Source organism: Thunnus maccoyii, chromosome 14 (genome assembly GCF_910596095.1).
Source record: "Thunnus maccoyii chromosome 14, fThuMac1.1, whole genome shotgun sequence".
Classification (NCBI taxonomy): domain Eukaryota; kingdom Metazoa; phylum Chordata; class Actinopteri; order Scombriformes; family Scombridae; genus Thunnus; species Thunnus maccoyii.
This window is the reverse complement of record NC_056546.1, coordinates 10,842,716-10,864,541: the sequence shown is the minus strand read 5'-3', so window position 1 is coordinate 10,864,541 and position 21,826 is coordinate 10,842,716. Positions and strand designations below refer to the sequence as shown.

The 21,826-nt window shown below is 39.9% G+C and overlaps 1 protein-coding gene across 1 annotated transcript; it reads left to right on the top strand.

Annotated features, from left to right (window-relative positions):
* Positions 1 to 9,456: 9,456 nt before the first annotated feature.
* olig3 (oligodendrocyte transcription factor 3) lies at positions 9,457 to 10,352 on the top strand. Its single transcript, XM_042434104.1, has one exon. It carries the CDS (start codon positions 9,486 to 9,488, stop codon positions 10,350 to 10,352), a length of 867 nt encoding a protein of 288 aa, XP_042290038.1. The 5' UTR covers positions 9,457 to 9,485.
* Positions 10,353 to 21,826: the final 11,474 nt, after the last annotated feature.

Sequence of the window (21,826 nt, the reverse complement as noted above, 5' to 3'; positions counted from 1 at the left end):
GATTCATTTAATCAACGATTCATCCTTCCAGCCCCCAGAAAATGAAGGTCTGGTTTCGGCTTTGACGAGCAACGATGATGAATAATCTGAGTTCACGTGTCACCGCTGCTTGTTTCTGCTCCACGAGGTCCGCTGGTAATTGAGCGTTGACCTTTGAAACTGCTCAAGCACGAGGTCAACTACTCTAATACTGATTCTAGAAAGTGAGATAGTTGTTTGCATGGAAAACCGTTATAAAGAATATATATATATTTTTATAGACATGTGCTTTTATAACACATATACACCGAATTCAAAGCATCACCACTTATGCTCTGGATAAAAGACTCATCATGTTCAACACAACCACAAAGCTTGACAATTTTCACAAAGTTGTGCAAGGATTTTGTTCAACTGTGTTATATTATAGTGTTCTTATGTTAATGTGCTCCTCCTGCACACTGAAACACACTGTGGAGTTTTTATGTAAAATATACACTTCACTAAAGCTTTAAGACTTGTGCATAACAGAAATTATCAATGATCAGGTTAAAACACAACACCACAAAGGTGATTGAGAGAGGAATCTGCATGTTATCTGTGTTTGTATCTGTGTGTTCACTTCATTTGGACATGTTTAGTAGTCATTCTGATTATTGGTAGAGATGTTCATGAATTTTAATCCCGCCTGGTGTGGGCATTTTGGTGGCACCTCCCCTCGACCTGAGCATTAATTTCAGCCCTATCACAAGTCAAGTCAAGTTTATTTAGTTTAGTTTTAGTTTAGTTTAACAGGGACAAAATGAAAGAAATCTCAGGAAGAGCAACAGAGGAGGGATCCCTCTTCCAGGATGGACAGACATCCAGCAGATGTTGTGTGCAGAGAATAGACCAAGATTGAGAAATTACAATTTACAGTATATGAATGTCAACATCCTAAAGGTTGAAAGACTTGCAGTAATCACCTCAAAACATGTTGTCAGTAACTGGACTCACTGAAGCTAAACTCCCTCTACTTAGTAGCTGATAGGGATGAAGAAAATAATTTCAAAGCTGCTGTTTGGAAGAAAGTTTTTTTCATTTTATTTTTTATTTTTGTGACTTGATTCTCTTCTCTTCTCTCCTCTCCTCTCCTCTCCTCTCCTCTCCAGAGCAAAGACTAAAATAACCAAGAAGCATGGGTAGCTTATGTTTTATTGCCCTTGTTACCCAGAAACTCTCCAACTGAGCGAGAAAGAGCGAGCGCAGAGCCCAGGAGGAGTGCAGTCTGAATTGGTTTTTCATTAGTGGTTAATGATGTGATAATCTCTCTAACAGTAACCAGGCATTACACCCTGCAGCCTGAGGTACTCCTCTAAATGGAGATGAGTGTGTGCATTTTCATGTGTGCATATCTTTAGTCGCACATACATGTGTTTGAGTGTACATGCATGCTTACAGCCCTGTGTGTGTGTGTGTGTGTGTGTGTGTGTGTGTGAGCATGAAAAAACTGTGTGTGATTGCAAGTTTTTGATGTCACGACTAATCTGTAATGAATCAAACGATCTTGTTTCAGTAAAACTGAGACGGACACTCATTAGTTAGCACCACACACACACACACACACACACACACACACACACACACACACACACACCTCACCCCCTCACACCAGCGTAAATCTTACATGTTAATCTCTCTCCTTCCCTCTGCTCCTGTCTCTCCCCTTCTCTCAAATACACAAACATACTCGCTTTCATTCTGTGCTTGCAGAGACCCCTGCTTCATTTTCTGGTCATGTGCACCCATTGCGAGGGGGCGAAGCGGACACAAAGTGACACAGGGAGCAGAATGGGGAGGAGAGGAGAGGAGGCTGGGGCTGCAGCCTGAAAGGAGGCGATGGGAGGTGTCCGATTGTCCAGCATTGAAAGGGACAGTTAAAAGGAGAACCTTGTTGCAAAAGCTGGTGGGCCGGGCTGGAGCCTGGTTAAGTGGTGTGTGTGTGTGTGTGTGTGAGGCTGCTTTCGTGTGTCTGTGTGAGACTAATGAGGAGGAGGAGGGGGATGACTGATGACCGAGGCGAGGATGATACTGGAGATGATGATGATGATTATGAAGGTTATGCTTCAAGGATCCACTTCATGAATTAAGTAACCTTTAAGAGGAACGAAGAAATGTTTTTTTCTTTGACTCACATGTGTAAAATCTGAACCTGAACCAGGATTTAAGTTCTCTCAAGTCGATAGGTGTTAAAAACAAAGACTCATAACTAAATAGTGACTTTTTTCACACCTCAGTAAATATATCTCTTTTCCAAAAAAAAAAGACAATCACGAAATACCTCGAGCAGTTGTGCATTGTGACAGAAAACTTTATTGCTTCTGTCTGATAAAACTCATTATCAACATGCTTCAGAAAGCTTTGAGATGCCAAATTTATATCAGAGTGCGTTCAGACAGAAAGAAATAAGAACATGAAGGTGTGTTTTTTTCATTAGTAAAATGTTAATTTTACTTGTTTTTGCCTAATTAACGCCAATGTCTTCCAAGAACAAAACAGCCCCACAAATATTAATTAGGACCTCAATATTCATGTTGGCGGAGATGGTTGTGAGGTCTGTAATTAACGAGCTTTTAATCGTTTGATCGTCTCCTTAATTAAAGGCTTGCTATAATTTGAAGGTTTGTTTACTTTTCATAAAGCAGGAATGAGAAAGACAAAAATCTTATTGATATTTTCTTTCGCCCAGAATTTACCCAAAGAAAACTAAGAAGGGAAATAAGGCTTTTAAAAGTTTTCCTAACATCTCTGAGAGGTGTCGTATATTTTTTATTTTTCAAATGTTGAGCTTTCATTTAGAAAAGAAATCTCAGAGCTTACTTTTGACGGAGGCTGGAGGGTTTTTGCCTGGCTTCGCTCTTGTTGCTGTCTTCCATCTGCCATTCGAAGCTTCAACCTCTGTGAAATCTCTTTTTGTGAGACTTCAAACTGAGGTTTGATGGTGCCTTTGGCGGGTAAAATGAAAGGATTGTAAATCAACAGTTACACATGGATTTGATCTAATATACTGCAGGCCTCAGTATTTAGTAGAATGATCTGAATTTTATTTTAACAACAAAAAGAGTGAAAAAATAGTAAATTTCACACTTTATATAGTCCAAAAAGAAACAACAGAACCTCTTCAAAACTCAAATATTCCTACTGGACAGTCTGGTGAGGAAAATGTCTTTTTTTTAAACAATATTTTTATTTGAATTTTAACATATTGAAAAAGTTAGACACAGTCGTCCTCCCAATGGAAAAAAACATAAACCTGCTGTTCATAAATTCATCATTCAAAAGTGTTACTGTTGGAAGAATTTCTATGTAAAGGCTCGACTTTCCTTTTTGGCAATATACAGTAAATCAATCACTATTACTGTTACACAGAATTTGGCTCAAAGAGGAACTAACATCTCCCAGAAGCTCTGCAGCCTTTAACATCACCATAAACAGTGCACTGATGGGGTTTTATTTTGTCCTCCATGCTTTTCACACTGATCAGAGAGTATTGAGTAGTATTGATTATTGAGTAGTATTGAGTAGTTTTGTCCATGCGAAATAAGTTCACATTAACTATTTGCAAAAACTTAAATTTTATATATTTTTGACAGTATTCGGGTCTTATTTAATACTGTGTATCTATCTGGTTCATGTCTACTTTCTATGCATCTTATTTTCTGGATGATGTGTCGGTCAAGTCACACAAATAAGTTCTTAAATGTTAACTACATGGCGTATTAATGAAGAGCTCCAATATCTTCTTTTAGGATTATATCAGCAATGTCATTGTTTTTTTGTCTATAAAGTTTGTTGTCCTGAAGAACTTTGCTCATCAATTAAATGAGGAGATTTTTAAAACCAAAAGTTTTAAATTCTAAACATTTTTCTGCTGAGAGTTTTTACACTTTTCTTTTTGCCACAATGACTCAAGAAGGTGTACGGACATAAAACAGAAATAAAATAAGTGGACAGGCTCCCTTGCTGTGCAATAATGTGCAAATACAATGAAATAGAAAATAGTTCATGAATGAATGCAAACAAGCACGACGTGGTAAATATTCTTAAAAGTGAAAATGGAGTAAAATTATTATTTTAACAAACTTAGTGATATTGGTTAAATTTATATATATATTATTGTTTAACTACTATATTTCTCTCATCATCAAAGCTTTAACAAACTAATATATGATGATAATGATGATGACGATGATAATGAAATAATGACGTCACCTTGATCTCCTGTCAAACATAAAGCACATGGTACAAGTATCTCTTCTTTAAATCGGCAGATAGTGACAACGACGCCTCAGTTTTGAAAGATTAGTTCAGAATTCAAGATAAACAAGATAAAACTCAAATCAGTCTTAAAGGGTCTGTAGTTGCACTGAGGGTTATGATAAAACCTCATTATAAAAAAACAGAAGATCCATGTCCTTGAATCTGAGATTATAATGTATTCTGGATTGATGCCTCCATGATCTGATATGATATATGATACCCTGCCCTCATTAAGAATGTTTGTAACAAGTTTTTTAGCAGATTAAACAATGTACACAACATCTTCAAACAAACTGACTGAATTCACACTGGAAGTATAGTTACTTAATATGATACAGTATGCCAAACACAACAGAGGAAACTCTAAATTTGGCCTCCTCTTCCAGTGACACAACAGATAATCCAGAAATGTTTAAAAATTCTGGGTTCGTCATTTGAAGCCATTGATTTTTTTGTTACATTTTATGAATCTTAATTGTGCTTATCAATACTTATCACTTCTGATAAAGTCATGATCCCCCACCTCTCATTCACTGTGAAGACAAAATTATGACACTGAACTGTACGTATATATATATATATCTACATTGATAATAAACAGTTATAAACTACTATGATCATCTCAGTAATAATTTAAACCTAAAATGTCACTAAAACACTTACAAATAGAAACATGTCTCGTAGTCTTTCAAACCGGTGATGTTGTTAACATGTTATAACTCTCAGCTTTGAGAGTTGATTCATATTAAATAAAATTCTTCCTGCAGGTCAAGACAACGTGACATATTCTTGATTTTCAGCCCGGTCGTTTGATCCAGGTGAAGCTTTACCGCCTCAAGCTTTTCAACAGAAAGTGTCTCATTAGTACAGGGTGATGATTTTATCAGGTGATCATGCTTCCTTGATACATACCTTCATACAACTTTGATTCTCATTCAGAGGAAAAACTTGGTGTGTATGACACATACCCACAGGCAGAATAACAAGCCTGAGTTGCAGTTTTTATACCTCGATGTAATGAGAGCATACCAGAAACACCAAAAGTACTGTTAGCGTCGATATTTCTTGAAATGAAGAGCACATTTTCCAATCAATCTTTCACTTCTTTTCAAGATGATAGAGCTCCGCTGGTGCTGAAAGAATAGATTCCTCTTCCTGTTTTGTGCAATAAAGCAACTCGCCTTGTGCTGTAAAGAAATACGTTTTCTAAATCGAGACCACAAGATGATTAACAGGACTGGAAAGCAAAGAAAAGATTCATGCCACGCCAAAAATTATATTTATGTTTTCAGACAATATTCCTCTAATCTTTGCTTTTTTTTGACAGGAATGACAGGATCATTTTTATGTCTTCAGGCGTCTAAAAATGATTCCTATAAAACAAATACTAAAACAGTAAAACTCTGATGGGTCACAAGTAGATATTGCTTTAGTTCAAGGGGAACTTTACTGGTCTAAGTCAGAGTATCAAAACTGTACTGTAATATCTTTGTCTCAAAGCTAACATGCTAACTGCTAAAGCTGTCACTGCACAAACAGTCTTTTTACAATATTGGACAGTTGGATTGTTTTAGGGTTTAAAAGTCAGCACAATTTTTGAACTAAAAAAAATGACAAATAAGCATCTTAAATATCAAACAGCAGCTGTTAAGTTAGCAGGTTTGTTTCAGACAGATGTGGGAGTGTTTTGTATAAAGTGAGATTACACAAAATTGCTCATATAATCATCAAATTCCATTTATGAGAAAACTAAAACAAAAAGTAAATGACTACATTAAATCATTTTCAACATTTAATGATCACAGATAATCACACATCAACAGTAACTGAAACTAACCTCATTTTCAACAGATTTTAATTGCCAAAACATGAATAAGAGCAACAAATATCACAGTTTTTAAATACAGATTACACTTTGACACTTTGGCTGTGACCTTGACCTCGTGTCTCTGTCCAAGTGTGTATTGTCTCCTGTTAAGCACCCTGCTCCTTTCAGCTCAGAGATGTTCAGCTAACACAGTCTGTGTCGCAGTGATAGTGAGACGGCAGACTACTGTCTTCTCATACTGCTGCAGGAACGCCTCCATTCACTGTTTACTGCCCCAAGCTTATTAGAAGGGGCCTCGTGGTCTGGCCCACCCAGGAGAGAGAGAGAGACGAGGATGTGGGTTGTTTTAGAAGAGCATAAGTTCACTTTTCTTGGTCTATAATTATCTGTTAGATCTTAGAAGGAGCACATCACCTAATAAATGCTCCTCAGTGCCAGCACAGAAAGATAGATGCTCTAGACACACATACAAATAACTAACTGTCTTTTTGCTGCCTGGAAAACTGATGTAAGAGAGCAGAGAGCCACTTGTGTATGAGAGAAAGATAAAAAAAAAAAAATAAAGAGAGAGAGAGAGGAGTGTGAGAGAAGAAGCAGAGATAGAGCAAGGAAGAGAGAGGAAGAAGAGAGTGTGAGAGGAGCAGAGATAAAAAGAGGAATAAAAGGAAAGCGAGGAGCTTATGCAGTGAAAAGAGCACATTAGGGGCGACCTGCTGCGACGTAGTGTGAGGAACAGTGAATAACTGCCTCCATTTAGACCAGTGTCCTGGTGGTGTGCAGCTATGGGCCTTAAAATGGACACACACACATGCTCAAAAACACGAAATACATAAATAAAGCATTAAAAAAAAGCATCAAAAGCATGTGTTCCTGCACAAATTGACACCTGACACACACACACACACACACACACACACCTCGTCCAGTCCTCTCTCTCAGCTCTCCTCTGTCCCTCTCATTCACACATTTTTCCACATTGGCCGGATTAGGAACACTTTCTCTTGGGTGTGCGAGGCTCCCCACACACAAAGAAACACTTGGGGACAGGATTAGTAGGCTTACAGCGGATTCACATATGTCCAGTTCAAGCAATTGGTATTCAAAGCTTTACACTTTCAAATGCCACCAAGAGAGAGCAAAGCCGACCAGCGCTTTTCTTTGCATTGGCAGCACCTTTATGAGAAGGGCTCTTTTGCTGGGCCAACAATGAGGCCGTGAATACACATTTTTACTGTTCTACGAGGGGGATCTCCTCAGCGAAAGGACAGAGCAACGAGTAGAATCTGAATCTGACGGACTTTATTATCAGGGTTTGAAGTGCTGGGTGGCAGGGTGAGCAGACAGACGGGTGGATGGATGGATGGCCGGACGGAGAGACAGACAGATGGATGGATGGAGGGATGTTGAGGTGGTGGTGAGAGAGTAGAGTGCTTCAGTTACTTCCACGTGTTATTGTTGGTGGCCTGTTCCTCCACTCCACCTCCACAAAACAGATCTGGAGTAGACTCTTCAGAGTGGAGAGAGCGCTCTCAGCAGCTCAATATAGCCAATACTGACTCAATTTAACGTATTGTCCTTTATTTTTTAATACAGCAACACCTTAAGTGATTTATCAGTTCATCAGTAAATTATGATTTGTGATAGATATGCATGTTTTTCCTCTGTGTTCATTTTCATGATTTGGTTTATTGTTTCATTTTGAAAATAGAGTATATGGCTGATTTTAATTGTTCTTGACAATTTCTCTTGTTTAAATAGATCCTCTTTATTTTGCATTCTTACATTGTTTTTTATGTGTGTGAATGAATTGTTTGTGTGTATTTGTATTTGCTTCAAAATGCCTCTTAAAGGACAAATAAAACATTTTGAATTAAAGTGAATCATTGAAATATACTGTAAGCATTTTCTGTTTTGTCATCTATTTAAAAACGTTCAGGTTATTATTAATAAAAACAGAGAAAGAGTTTGTTCCTATTTTGGTTTGTGTTCAATTTTGTTTAAGAGATTTTTTAAAAAACACATCAGTCATAAACTCTTTAAAATCATATTATTATAAAAAGATATAAAATGAATTGTCATTCAGTGACACATGGAACAAATGAGAAGTTTTATGAAGGTCCAGACATGAGGTGCACACTGGTGAACACTGACGCCCACATGCTGCCATATGGCCAGCAGAGTGCCGAGTGTCGGAGCGGGCATGTTACCTCTGTCCCAGCGGAGGCCCTGCACCCTGCGGCAGCAGGAGCCGCTCAGTGGGAAAGTAATTTCCCTTCCCATTCCTCCTCATTCCCTCAGGAAACCATCGGCAGAACCGCAGTCACTTTGGTTTAAATTGTGACTGTTCGGTGAGGAACCAACACTGTTTCTCCAAGGTGAACACACTTTCTGTGTGGCTGATTTTTTTTGAAATGGCACAGCATGGTCTCTCCTTTCTGGTGCGTTTAATCAGCTATTTCTTTGCCTGTGAAATCAAAACATGTGAAAAAAAAGAACATTTTCGCAAGTTGGTTTCGTGCGTAAAATGTGCATTGCGCAGTCCACAAAAATGATCAGCAGACAAGACAAACCAGATAGAATTTCTTTAAAAAAATAAACTGTAGGAAACTCTCAAAACAACCTCTAATACATGCATAACTTTTACAAAAATGAAACAATTTTAAAACTGACCAGTTTGTCCCTTGAAGAGCAATTTTCTGATCCACGAGAAGAGAAGAGAAAAGAAGAGAAGAGAAGAGAAGAGAAGAGAAGAGAAGAGAAGAGAAGAAGAGAAGAGAAGAGAAGAGAAGAGAAGAGAAGAGAAGAGAAGAAGAGGAGAGGAGAGGAGAGAAGAGGAGAGGAGAGGAGAAGCGCGCTGTGCCCCCCAACAGTGTCCTGACAATGGCAGTGAATGGTTGCGCACCGCGGTCACTGGGACAGTCAAAGCACACCGCCCCCTTTCAAACGGGCACGTCATCCTCCTAACTAGGCGTTATGAATAGGAAAGCCGCTTTTGTCTGCCCGCATGTATAAATACCCACTATCAGTGTCCTCCTCACCGCAGAGATACAGAGACACACACGGAGAGAGACAGACAAAGGAAGCCGGCAGACACAGAGGAAAAGTGGTCACTGATGTGATAAGAAGGACAGAAACGTGGAACAGGAGGGATACAGACAACATCAGGTGACCAGAGTGACTAAAAGCTCCAGGAAGAAAAGAGAGAGAGAGACGGAGTGAGGGAGAGACGGAGAGAGAGAGAGAGAGAGAGAGAGAGAGAGAGCGAGCGAGAGCGAGAGAGAGAGAGAGAGAGAGAGAGAGAGGAGAAGGTGAAAGTGAGAGAGAGGGAGGAAGCCAGCAGCGACCTCCTACCCAACAACCTCGGAAGCGATCTCATAAAATGAATTCAGACTCCAGCCCGAGCAGCAGAGCCTCCTCTCCGGACATGGACGGCTTGTTTCTCCGAGACCATCTCCCACATCTCCACCATCACCACCACCACACCGGCTCCTCCGTGTCCTCCTCCACGCAGAGCGGCGAGCGCCAGAAGATACCCGAGCACCTGCGGTCCGGAGACAGCAAGTCTGTAGGAAGCAGCAGCAGCAGCAGCAGCAGCAGCAACAAGTATAAACTGAAGAAACAAGTCACCGAGGAGGAAATGTTCCAGCTCCGCCTCAAGATTAACGGTCGGGAGCGGAAACGCATGCATGACCTTAACCTGGCCATGGACGGCCTGCGCGAGGTGATGCCCTACGCGCACGGGCCCTCGGTTCGGAAGTTGTCCAAGATCGCCACGCTGCTTCTCGCCAGGAACTACATCCTGATGCTCACCAGCTCCTTGGACGAGATGAAGCGGCTGGTGGGGGAGATTTACGGAGGGCAGCACTCCGCTTTCCACTGCGGCACCGTGGCGCACCCAGCCGGTGCCGGTACACATGCCGGGGGCCCCGCCGCTGCAGCCGCCGCCGCCGCAGCCGCCGCTGCCGCGCACCAGATGCACCCGCTCCTCGGGAGCGCGCTGTCTTCCTCCACGTCCTCCACCTTGACGAGCGCGCTGCCAGGGCTCCCGTCTATCCGGGCGCCCCACGCCCTGATGAAGGGCTCCCCGGCTGCGCCCCCGGCTTTGCAGCTGGGCTCCGGCTTCCAGCACTGGGCCGGACTGCCGTGTCCCTGCACCATCTGCCAGGTGCCTCCTCCTCCACAGATCCCCATCACCTCTACCGGCCTCACGAGACTCACAGGGGAGGGAAAAGACGGGATGAAATGATGCCCGTGTGTCTGACAGACATGCAGAGACTGAGATATGTAATGATGTTTGTAAATAGAGAATTCAGGGCATGAGGGTGGATTTGGCCTCACTGGTGCATGCTGTTGTTTTGTCTGTTTTCTTGTTTGGCGTATGAGAAAAAAAAGTGTTATTTTCCTCCTTGTAACAAGGACTTATAAAGACTGATGATTTGCCAGTTGAAGGTAAAACTAAAAAGTTCTGTGTCATGCAACACGATGTGGAGTTTTAGTGTCACACCACAATGTGAAAGATGAAGGAGGCTGCATGAACGTTTTGTTTTAATTTTACATATTTTTTTTGTATCAGGCGTCATTTTGTGAAAACGAAGAATGCTCTCTGTGCCTTGTACCAAGGATTTTAAACTCTATATGAAAATAATGACATTTGGCTAAAATGATTCTGCCACCGCGGGAATTTGTTTTCAAATCTAAAGTTTTAGATTTATTCTTATTTTGTGGCTCATTGTATGTCCATCTGTGCTCTGATTTAGATGTTTATTTTTATGTTTATGTTTTGCATGAAGGTATAGGCTAATGATGACATCACAGCATGATTGTTTTTTGCTGAACTGAATTTGTTATGCCCAGAGACCCCGTGTCTTTATTTTTGTACATTGTTGATGATTGATGAAATATTTATTATCGCCCAGAGTCCCTGGATGAAATTTCAATAAAACTGAAATTATGGATCATATCTATTGTCTTCCTCTCTTTTTTTACAATAGTGACTTGGAACCTAAAAAAAACACTTATCACTTCAACTCTCTGTTACACTTCCTGACGTTTAGTTTAGGTGTAATTTCTTTTTTCATGGATGCACATTTTCACCCCCAGCCTGACTGAAAAACAAGCCTACAAACTTGGTTTATTTTCACATAAAGGCAGGATTCATCTCTTTAAATCTGATCCTCCATTTGAGCCAAAAACATATTTAATTCTCGCATATTTTTCAGTATTTAATTATTATTTTAAAGCATTTTTTGTGCGTAATTCTCCAAACTAAAGCGAGGCCTCGGCTCGCCACGATGTGTACTTTTACACTTTAACAGATTCAAGTATTGCAATTGGTCATTTAGTCTGAAACAAGAAACGTAAGAAATAAATGGATATAATGCAATTTAACAGGCCAATCACAGGCCAAATATCTGAAAAGAAAACTACAAGTGTGATGATGAAAATAATACAGAGTGTGTTTTTCTTATGAATTAATTTTCTAAGTCTGATATGGATGAAGAAGCACTCTTTTCTTTCTTTTAAAATTAAATTAAATATTTAGGATAAAGCTCTAAAATGAAGCTAGGAATTCTTGAAAGTTGAAGAGCGATTTTTCAGCAACCACAACCCACTTTACCACTTTAAAATAAATGCAAATGATATCATCTGATCATTTATTTATTTTTCTTGTGTTTCATGTTTGCACCCGCAGGCCCCAGACTGCACAGTAACATCCGTTTATGATGAGCACAGACAGGATTTATTTAACATTTCCCGAGCAGCTAACAACAAAAATGTTAAGAGAAGGGAAAATGAGGATAAAATGAGGGACTGGGCTGGTGGGACTAATGGAGCCCAGTTGTTGCAGAAAGTGATCCGGCTTGGGGAGCGCGGAGCAGTTTGTCCGCCGGGGTCCCATGGGTGTTCCTCCGTCTCATCTCTGCAGCGACAGAATGTATGTTTGTGCAGATTACAAGTTAATTGTTCATGGGGGACCAAGAGGAGAAAATCACATCACAGAGAGGCGTCGGGATTACAGGCTACTAAATGCAGAAGATTATACATTCAGAGCCCCTCCTCGGCCTCGCCGCATGCAAATGAGTGCGTGGATTAAATTAAAAAAAATAAAGGGGAGAAAGACAGAAAAAGAAAAGGAGAAGAAGCCCTTTTGTAACTTATTTGGAGGGAAGAAAACACAAGTTTGTGGCTAAGTTGAGAAAGAGTGAAAGAGTTCATTTTACACTTCTTCTTTTTTTTGTCTTTAGGAATGAGTATAGTCTGTCTGTCCCTCGCAGCCTGCCAGATGGGATGTAAATAGCTGGGTAGCTGCAATGGCCTTTTAACCACACAACACTGAGGAGGATGTTGTCAAGGGAAGCTGGCGGTTTGCGAGTTAATAGTCATGAGTTGGGGTAATTACTTAAGGTTTATTATGCTCTGGTTTCAAAGGAAATGGACTCTTCAATGGGCCGAGAAATACTTCTTAATTCTGGCTAATTAGGAGCTGAGTAAAGCAGAGACAACTGCTGCTGCTGCTGCTGCTGCTGCCATCAAGCACTGTTAAATTCATGGAGGGAGGATCGTTTGTAAGTGAGCCACAAAATAATGCACAAAGCAATCATGCACATGCAAATAACATGCACAAGACAAATGCAAATGATGGCAGTTGCATGTTTAAGGGATGAATGTAAATAAGTGTTTTTTTTCCTGTTTTTTTGTTTATTTTGAAAGGGGAGTGTACATCTTGTTTTTTCCTCTCTTATAGTGATCATATGATAACAGGAGTATCTCATGGCTTGCACAAATTTAAGTTTTTATTTTATACTGTTGAGCTCACTGTCATCAGCTAGAAGAGAAAAAAAAAAACAATATACACTGGCAAACAATGACTGAATGATGTGTTGTCTGTCACTGTGTTTATTATACTGGAGGGGCTTAATTATCCTCATTAGACTCTTAGAGTTTTATTTATAGTTTTACCTAATCATGTAAATCCCACTGAGATTCAAATTCTCTTTTTCATGAAGGGAGGCCCGGCAAACACAGAAGAAAGAAAAGTTGGAGACAGAAGAATGATAATGATGTAGTATAAGACAAAAACAAAGTAACAGATTAAATTTAAGAACAGAAAGAGAGGCAGAGAAGTGGGAAAACAGCTATAAAATGCAGAAATATTTTTGTTTTTTCACCGGTATTTGAGCAACTTTTTATTCTACTAATGGCAACTGAACAGAAGAAGCTTTTTGGATGAGAGGTGAAATGTCTTCAATAAATCTACAGCAAATCCAGTTTACTCTGCTTTTTTTTAAAAGTCAAAACTTCAAAGCATAAACGGGAGATAGAATTAGGAGATATCACGTGTGAATAAATGAATAATAGAGCCAAAAACAAATAAGACTGACAGAGAGATAAGAGATCAAATGTCTTCATAAATCCTGTGTGTGTGTGTGTGTGTGTGTGTGTGTGTGTGTGTGTGTGTGTGTGTGTGTGTGTGTGTGTGTGTGCAGACTGGTCAGTGATGACTGAACGGACAGGTCATCAGCTTCTGTTTTCACAAGGCTTGACAAACGATTGGTCCTTTACAGAGCTCACACCTGTTACTGCGAGCCACTCGAGGTTTATCACTTAGAGCTTTGTTCACCCTCTTCTTCACACACACACACACACACACACACATAATAACAGGCCTTTTTCCCACTCTTAGACACGGACGCTAACAAGGCGACAATGCTGTCAGCCTTTTCCACCCGGTGGCCCTGTGACCCAGCTGCCTTTTCCAAAACATAATCTGAAATCTGTAAAGTTGTTTTAATTAAAAATACACTGACAGATGCTTGCCAGCTGCATCATAGATATGAGCTTCACAAAAGCTGCAGATTTAAGGCTTCTTTTTTTGTCTGATATGTATAAACAGTAGGGGCATTTAAAGCTTTTAAAACTCCAGAGTTTGTGCAAACATCTCATTTGGCAATCGCAGACGGTCGCTGCGTTCATTCAGTCTGAAGAGTTCTGCCTCTAATCATCTTTGTGTGGAAGTACATGTGTGTGAAGTGGTCTGCTGGTTTGTTTACTTGCTCGGTCAGTGAGCTGCTGCGGTGGGGTTGGTGCCTGAGGGCAGCAATTGAAAATAAATTTCAGTTGAATAAGGGGCAGCGGCCGCATGAGTCTAGCTGCTGCTAGAACAAAAGCAGTTGAGGGGATAACTTATTGACCGGGCTGACAGCCTGAACGAGGCTGATTATAACCGCCTGGTCGTCCTCTGTGTGTGTGTCATAGTCAGTGAAGCAGGTGCAGAGGCCATTCCCTCTCTGTGTCTACCTCTCTTTTGCCCCTCAGGGAAGCCTCGAGGCCCTCTGCCCTCCTGTCCTCAGCTGATTCCACAGACTAATGTTTAACACATACTGCCAAAACAGAAAGCATATTTCCATCATAAGAGCGCTTTGCCATCGCCATTAGCGACAGAGCTCATTTGCATGTTAATTGTGCAGTTAGAGAGGTGGTGTTGACACTTCCCTTTTGTCCATGCAGGGTCGCGGGAAGTGAGAGGATATGGGGCTTGCAGAATGACATCAGTTGGATCATCTGCTAATACAGGACATTCAAACACAATGGGAAATAGATGTAAAGTTAAGTTAATAAGGCGTTAGTCAGATAAAGCTCTCATCTGTAAAAATGTTAATGAAACCAGCTCAAACTTCAAAAAAATTGCAGACACAAAGGTGTCCGAGTTCATTTGAGTGAAATAAGGACATTAGTGGAAAATAACTTAAGTACATTTACTCAAGTAGGCTACCGCACTATACTTCAGCATTAATTACACTTTTTACTCTGTTACATTTATCTGACACCAGAACTTACTTTGCAGACTTAGATTTTACACACAGAACATGTAATAAACTAATATTACATGATTCATTTTTATATAAAACAGTCAAAATCCAGATATATCTGTTAACTCCACATCTGCAACATTAAAAAGCTGTTTATATGTTAATGCTTTAATAACAGTTACACAGTAACATAATTAGCTTACCCTAACCATTAGTCAAAAAAATCTCTTGGTCGAACAATTTTCATAAAAATGCCAAGTATTCATTTTTTCCAGCTTCTCAAATGTGAATATTTAGTGCTTTTTTCCAGTTTAATGTAACTGTAAATTGAATATCTTTGTGTTTTGGACTATTGGTTGAGCAAAACAAGCAATTTGAAGACGTCACCTTGGGCTCTGGGAAATTGTGAGCATATTGTGGGCATTTTTCCACATTTTTCTGATATTTTATAGAGTAAATGATTACAAATTAATAGAAAAAATAACCAAAATTAATCTATAATGAATATATTATTAGTTGATATCCTACTTAAAATGATGTAACACTTTGAAAGGGGTCACTATGCATGACTTTTTCATATGATACTTTGAGTATGAAAGTTTCATTTCGAATGCAGGACTTTTACTTGTAACAGAGTATTTTCACATCATAGTAGTGTGTCACTTAAAGGTGCAGTATGTAGGATTTAGTGGCAGTAGAGACATGGCGGTGCAACATGGCGGCCTCCGTGAAGGAGGACCCGCTCCCTATGTAGATATAAAGGGCTCATTCTAAGGTAACAAAAACACAGCAATTCTTATTTTCACGTGATTATACACTAATTAAAACATACTTATAAATATCATCTTCCATTTCTGCAAAATCCGTTCCGCTAGATGCCGCTAAAGTCTACACGCTGCAACTTTAAGTAAAATATCTAAATACTTTCTCCACTAAATAAGGATCATGTGAGCATTATGTCCTCGTTGTCAACGTTATTAATTATGGGCCTATAAAATGAAGAAAACACAACACACAGAAAACCTCCTTGACAAAACGCGACATGCTGTGTTTACACACATGCTAAAAATATGCACAAGACACACACAAACACACACTTTGATTCGTCCACACACAAGCCAGTTTTGGTGTGAGTTTTGTGTGATAAACACAGATTCAACCAGACAGAAATTGTGTGTGTGTGTGTGTGTGTGTGTGTGTGTGTGTGTGTGTGTGTGTCAGCAGTAATATCCTCCTACAGTGACTGACAGATGGCGTTCAGTGTTTGGCCGTAAATGTGCTCTCTGAGTGTTTGTCTGTGTGCCAGTCGCCTGTAGTTTGGAGACTCCCCGTGAGAGTCTAACTGTCCTGACACTGCTCAAAACCAACTGTCCTTGATTGTCAACCATGGATGAACCACAGCGTATGTGTGTGTGTGTGTGTGTGTGTGTGAATATATGTGTGAGTGGGTATGTATGCGGTGGCCTTCTGGAAAGAGCGCAGCAGGCCAGGGGAGCAGATGTTAATGGGAGAAATATATCTATCTAAATCTCTGGCCACCACATGCTTTAAATCTGCCTGCAGGAACGAGTCTCTCAGGAAGATGACACGGGGAAAACAGAGCGGGAGAACTTTTTTTTTAATATCTATAATATAGGAAATGAAGAGAAGATTTTGTGTGTGTGTGTGTGCGTGTGTGTGCCAGCTCTGGGCCTGGCAGAGTGCTGGGTGACAGTCCCCTCTCAGCAGGGAGAGTCGGGCGACAAAGTGAAACATGGTCGTGAGGAGAGCGAGCCATGACTGAAGCCAAGAACAGACAACACAAATAGAGAGATCAGACCACCTCTTTGTAAAAAAAAAAAAATGAAATAAAAGTGTTTGATAATGTTCCTTGAGTGGAAATAAAATGAAAACAGGGGACAAAAAAAAGTTTTAAAATGAAGGGGGTTTGAATGTGGACCAAGTTTTTGTTGTTGTCTTCGGGGCAACATGATGTCCGTCTGTGTTTGATGCAGTAAAGGTTTTTAGTGGTTGATGGTCATTAAAGTGGACGAATCTCCCTTTGCCTTCGCGTGCTGTGAAATCACAGTCATAATAAACACCTTTAAACAGCCTGAGACTTTACAGGAGAGTGAATTTACCTGACAAGGTGTCCTAATAAACCAAAACAATAGATACATTGGAGAAGAGTAAGTTATTTGCTGTATCAGGACCTCTGAGAGTGTATTATCATGCTGAGGCAATAAGGCAAGCTGTGTTCAAAAGTGTGTTTGAAGTCAGTGTTGCTGTTTTAAATTACATTAATGTTAATATAGCTGGATAGCTTGACTGCTGATGCATTCCCAGTGTGTGTCATTTGTCCACAATAACTGTAATTAACACCACACTGTATTTAATATATTAAATATGGTATTTAATTTATTAAATACACACAAAAAAAGAAATAAACAAAAACAAGAAGAGGAAAAGAGCTGAGGTTAGACAGGTACCTTATCCAGCAACACAGGAATTATGAGTAAATACGTCATTTTATCTCTGGTATATTTAATATATAAAACCCCTCTTAAAGGAACACTTTGCCAATTTTCTACCTTATCTCTAGCTATCTGAATTAGGTTGTTGTTAATATTCTCTGTGTCTCTGGGAGGCTGCTACAAAATCTGTTGTTCTTTCAGCACCAGCGCGGCCACTTGACGCGTTCAGTGATGTAGTTGGGGGCAAGGAAGAACTACCTGCATCGTTGTTTTCTTTAGTGGTACCTTCAAGGACGGTTAAATGTAGGTCTCCAAAAACACTCCACCTACCATGTTATGGTAGTGATAAGGAAAAGCAGACACTAAAATATCGTACTACTAAATACTTTAAAATATCAGCATATTTGGAAGAAAACTAGTTTCATGATATGCGGCGGAGTATGGCGCTGTGGAATCAGACATGACAGAGTGTGGAGGATGAAGTGCGACGTTACAGCCGCAGCCTAACACACAAATTTCAGTTGCTGAGTTTCTTTGTGATTCCGCCAACAAGGAACCAGAGAATTTTTGAGCCTCAGGTGGACAGAAAAGCTGAATCTAACACAAAAAACAACTAGTTTTATGTGGCACCACTATTACAACTTATAAGGCTGAATATAGTTCTGTGATGTCAGACAAAACAGAGTGTGTAGGAGGAAGCGACCATGGGAGCTGTATCAGCAGCAGCCGAAAGAGACGCGCTGCAGCATCGACCGGTGAGACAGTGAGGATGGTCAGAAAGAATGGAGACAGACGGAAAACTCTGCACTTCAACAAACTTTGTGGTGTTTTGGTAAACCTGACTTTGTTTTCTGACAGAATAATATATCAAATACATAACAGCACCACAGTGACTGTGTTACCTTTAACTTATGCAGCTGCGTCCAGCTTTGAGCACAACCTATCCCGGCTCCTCGTCATGCAAAACGATAAAAAAAAACAGCATTTGGTTACAGTTTTTCATCCCTTCATCCACGATTGTTTCCAAGCTGAAATGGAGACGGCAGGCTGGGAGGTTTTATGACTGTCCGCTGGCAGCTCTGGCAGCTTTCTGGCTTGTGTAACATTACAGCTCTCGGTAAGTTTGCACTGATCAACATAATTAATGCCAGCACGCCATTTGATTTATGATCCCTCCACACCGGTACGATATATCCAGACTTGATGAGGAAAAACATTTTGTAAATGAAAATATGCTTTCCGTAAACACACCATCAGTAGTGGATTGGGCGGGACATGCGCAATGCATTCTGGTTGTTGTAGGATTCCCCCTTAAGAGCAATACTGGAAATCTATAGCCTTTTTTCTCAGTTTTCTCTAGTCATAGGGCACCAATTTCAAAAATAATTGCACATTTCTACTATATAGGTGACCTACGTTTAAGAAATCATCATATTCACAGTGGTGAATTTTCCCTTTAAGACCCATCTCTTTTCTTCAGCCTTTCAATAGTAACCATAAAAATATGAATGATCACACTTTTTTTATTTTATTTATTGATTTTCTCCCTCTTTTAATTGTTTTCTATGCAATCATGTTGTGTTTTTAGGATTTAAATCGATTTAGATGAGAACAGCAAGTCAAGCCAGGAGATGGTTAGCTTAGACTTAGCATAAAGGATCGCTAGCTTGGCTCTGCCCAAAGATGGATTTTTTTTACCTTTGGACAGAGCCAAGCTAGCAGTTTCCCCCCCGTTTCCAGAATTATGCTAAGCTAAGCTAACCGACTCCTGGCTAACCTCTATATTAGAACACCTCGGAGTGTATTATCATGTTTTAACACAGGCGAAAGGAGAGGCTGTGTTTAAGTCAAGTTTGCTGTCAGTTTAAACCGTAGCTCTGTTTCACCAGTGACAGTGAACACAGAGGGAGCAGTACTGTTGCTATGGTTACCTACAGTTTATAATATACCACCTGCCAGCCAATCAGAAATTTTTTGTGTCCATCGTATAAATATAATTTGAAACACAGAAATAAAGTATTTGTTCTTACAGTAAAAATGATATTTAATTGATAGATATGAGCAGAAAAAAAATGTTTTCTTTGATTTTTAAATGGTCTTGCACCCAGTTCAAAGGAGAAACATTGTATTTAAAGTAAAACTGGCTGTATGTAATCATGTTTGAAGTCACCCAATCCTACTCTTTTTTTTAGCCTTTAGTTTATCTGTCAGTGAAGTCAAAAAGTGGGATTAAAACAGGCCTTTGGGAATTGCACTAACATTTCTATTGGCAGCAGTGTAAAAACAGACATTACACCCCTCTGACTCGAGGTACGTGGTTTGGCATCAGCCCACGTTTACAAAAGCCAGTCTAACCTTTTCTATCATGCATCAGTTGGCAGCAGAAGTAACATATACATCACACCTCTCCACTCTCTCTCTCTCTGTCCAGATGTTACTCCACTTCCACCTGCCAGCTGACCTGATAAAACTATATCTGAAAAGCTCTTCAACAAAGAACTAAATCACCTCTCAGGTTTCTCAGAGGACTTCAAACCTTTTCATTATGTTTCCTCAGGTCTGTCTCTGAGTGTGTGCGCTGGCAGTGCTGTTAACCCAGGCGTTAGCCTGCTACCTAACCCGCTCTGTGAGCTGGCAGCAGACATTAGCCTCGTCCCTCTGGCCTGGATTCAGCTGGCACATTCGGACATCATTGATGATGCTGCCAGGCGGACTCCGTCACAGTTGGTGATTTTGATCAATATCAACGTTAACAACACCCAGACAGCTTGTTGGAGAACAAACAAACATGTAAATAATGCGTCAACACGTTCTGACGTTTGGACGAGGTGAATATCGTTGGAGAGGGCAAAGAGAGACACACATCTATTTGACCTCAGAGATCAGTGTGTGTGTAACTAGTGTGTGTATGTATGTGTGTAACATGCATATTTCCCAACGTTAAGATAAAAACAGTGTCACTTAACTTATTTTCACTCCACTTCAATATTGTCTCTTCAAAGGACACCCGTCTGGAGACCACCAAAAACACACCAAGAGAAATGCAGTGCTGCATATGAACACAAATGCATAAAATATATACAATAAACATTAAAGCCATCAGACACAAACAAGCCAAAGACCTAGAGGTACAAAACCAGTGGACATTAATGGTGCAAATGCTTAAAACCCTGATGATAATAAATAACAAAAATTTTTAGGTCTCAGTTTCCAATATTTCTTATGTCAGACATGGACATGGTTTGACTGTGAAACCACCAGGGACAACGATGGACAAAAGTCCAGAGTCCACCGACGAAGTCTGACATGTTGTATATTATAAATACGCTGATAATAGATCAAACCAAAATATTCAGTAAATATCTCATCAAATTGTATTTATTTTCCTAAGGGTTACCAGTTGAGACAAGCTCACTTAAAGGACTAATTTGACTCATGTCTGTGCTTCAATAAGGGAGCTGGAGCCTGGAGGTGGTTAGCCTAGCTTAGCATAAAGACTGGAAGCATGCAGAAGGAAACAGCTAGGCTTGTTCTGAAGATCAAAAATAGTTGTGCGCTGTAGTGAACTATTTCTTTATGAACACCAGTTTATCCATCCACCATCACTCCACAGTGCCTCTGACATATTGTCATATTTATATTTCTGTCAATGTAAAGATTAATCAAATGAGATAGAATGTGTTCATTGGTCAGTTTAAGAGGTGCTGATAGGTGTATTTTTTAACTTTGGACAGAGCCAGGTTTCCACTTGCTGTCAATCTTCATGCTAAAGTAAACAAATCTCCTCGGTTTAATTCCATGCTGAACACACACAGACAGAGACTGGTATCAATCTACTCATCTAACTCTCAACAAGACAGCAAATAAGCATATTTCCAAACATGTCAAACTATTCCTTTAAAAAAGTCTGACCACAGAAACCATTGGAAACATCACTCTAGATGACATAGTTCAGCTCCTTTGCACACTGGTGATCTACAACATGTTGTCAAAAGTATTGTTTGGCTTTGTAAGTGGTCTTGTCCATTCTTTGATTTATAATATTGTATTCTTCATTTTAGAAGTTAAATGTATTTGCTATGTGTCTGTGAGCATTGCGTCACTTTTCTCTTTACATCTTAAAGGTACTATGCAGGATTTTCCTAAAACAAAAATAATATATAGACTCATACAAAATAATCCCTCTCAATCATCACTTATGTCCGTGTGGTGGTGTATTTATCTGCACAGACCTGCCTTCTGCCTGTATTTTCTTATTATTTTGCCGTGTTGCTCTCCATTCACTTTCTAGCTCGCTTGACCACTGCTGCTCTCTCTCTCTCGCTCACTCACTCACTTGTTGAGCCGAGGAGGAGGGGCCAACTTTGAATTCTGCGTGTTTACAAACACCAACAAACAAATCCTGCATAGTACACCTTTAATGTTCTTCACTGTGAAACATTGTGATCTTTGTTTGA

What these genes read in the sequence shown, in the direction of transcription:
- olig3 (XM_042434104.1), top strand. Translation starts at nt 9,486, where the DNA reads ATGAATTCAGACTCCAGCCCGAGCAGCAGAGCCTCCTCTCCGGACATG.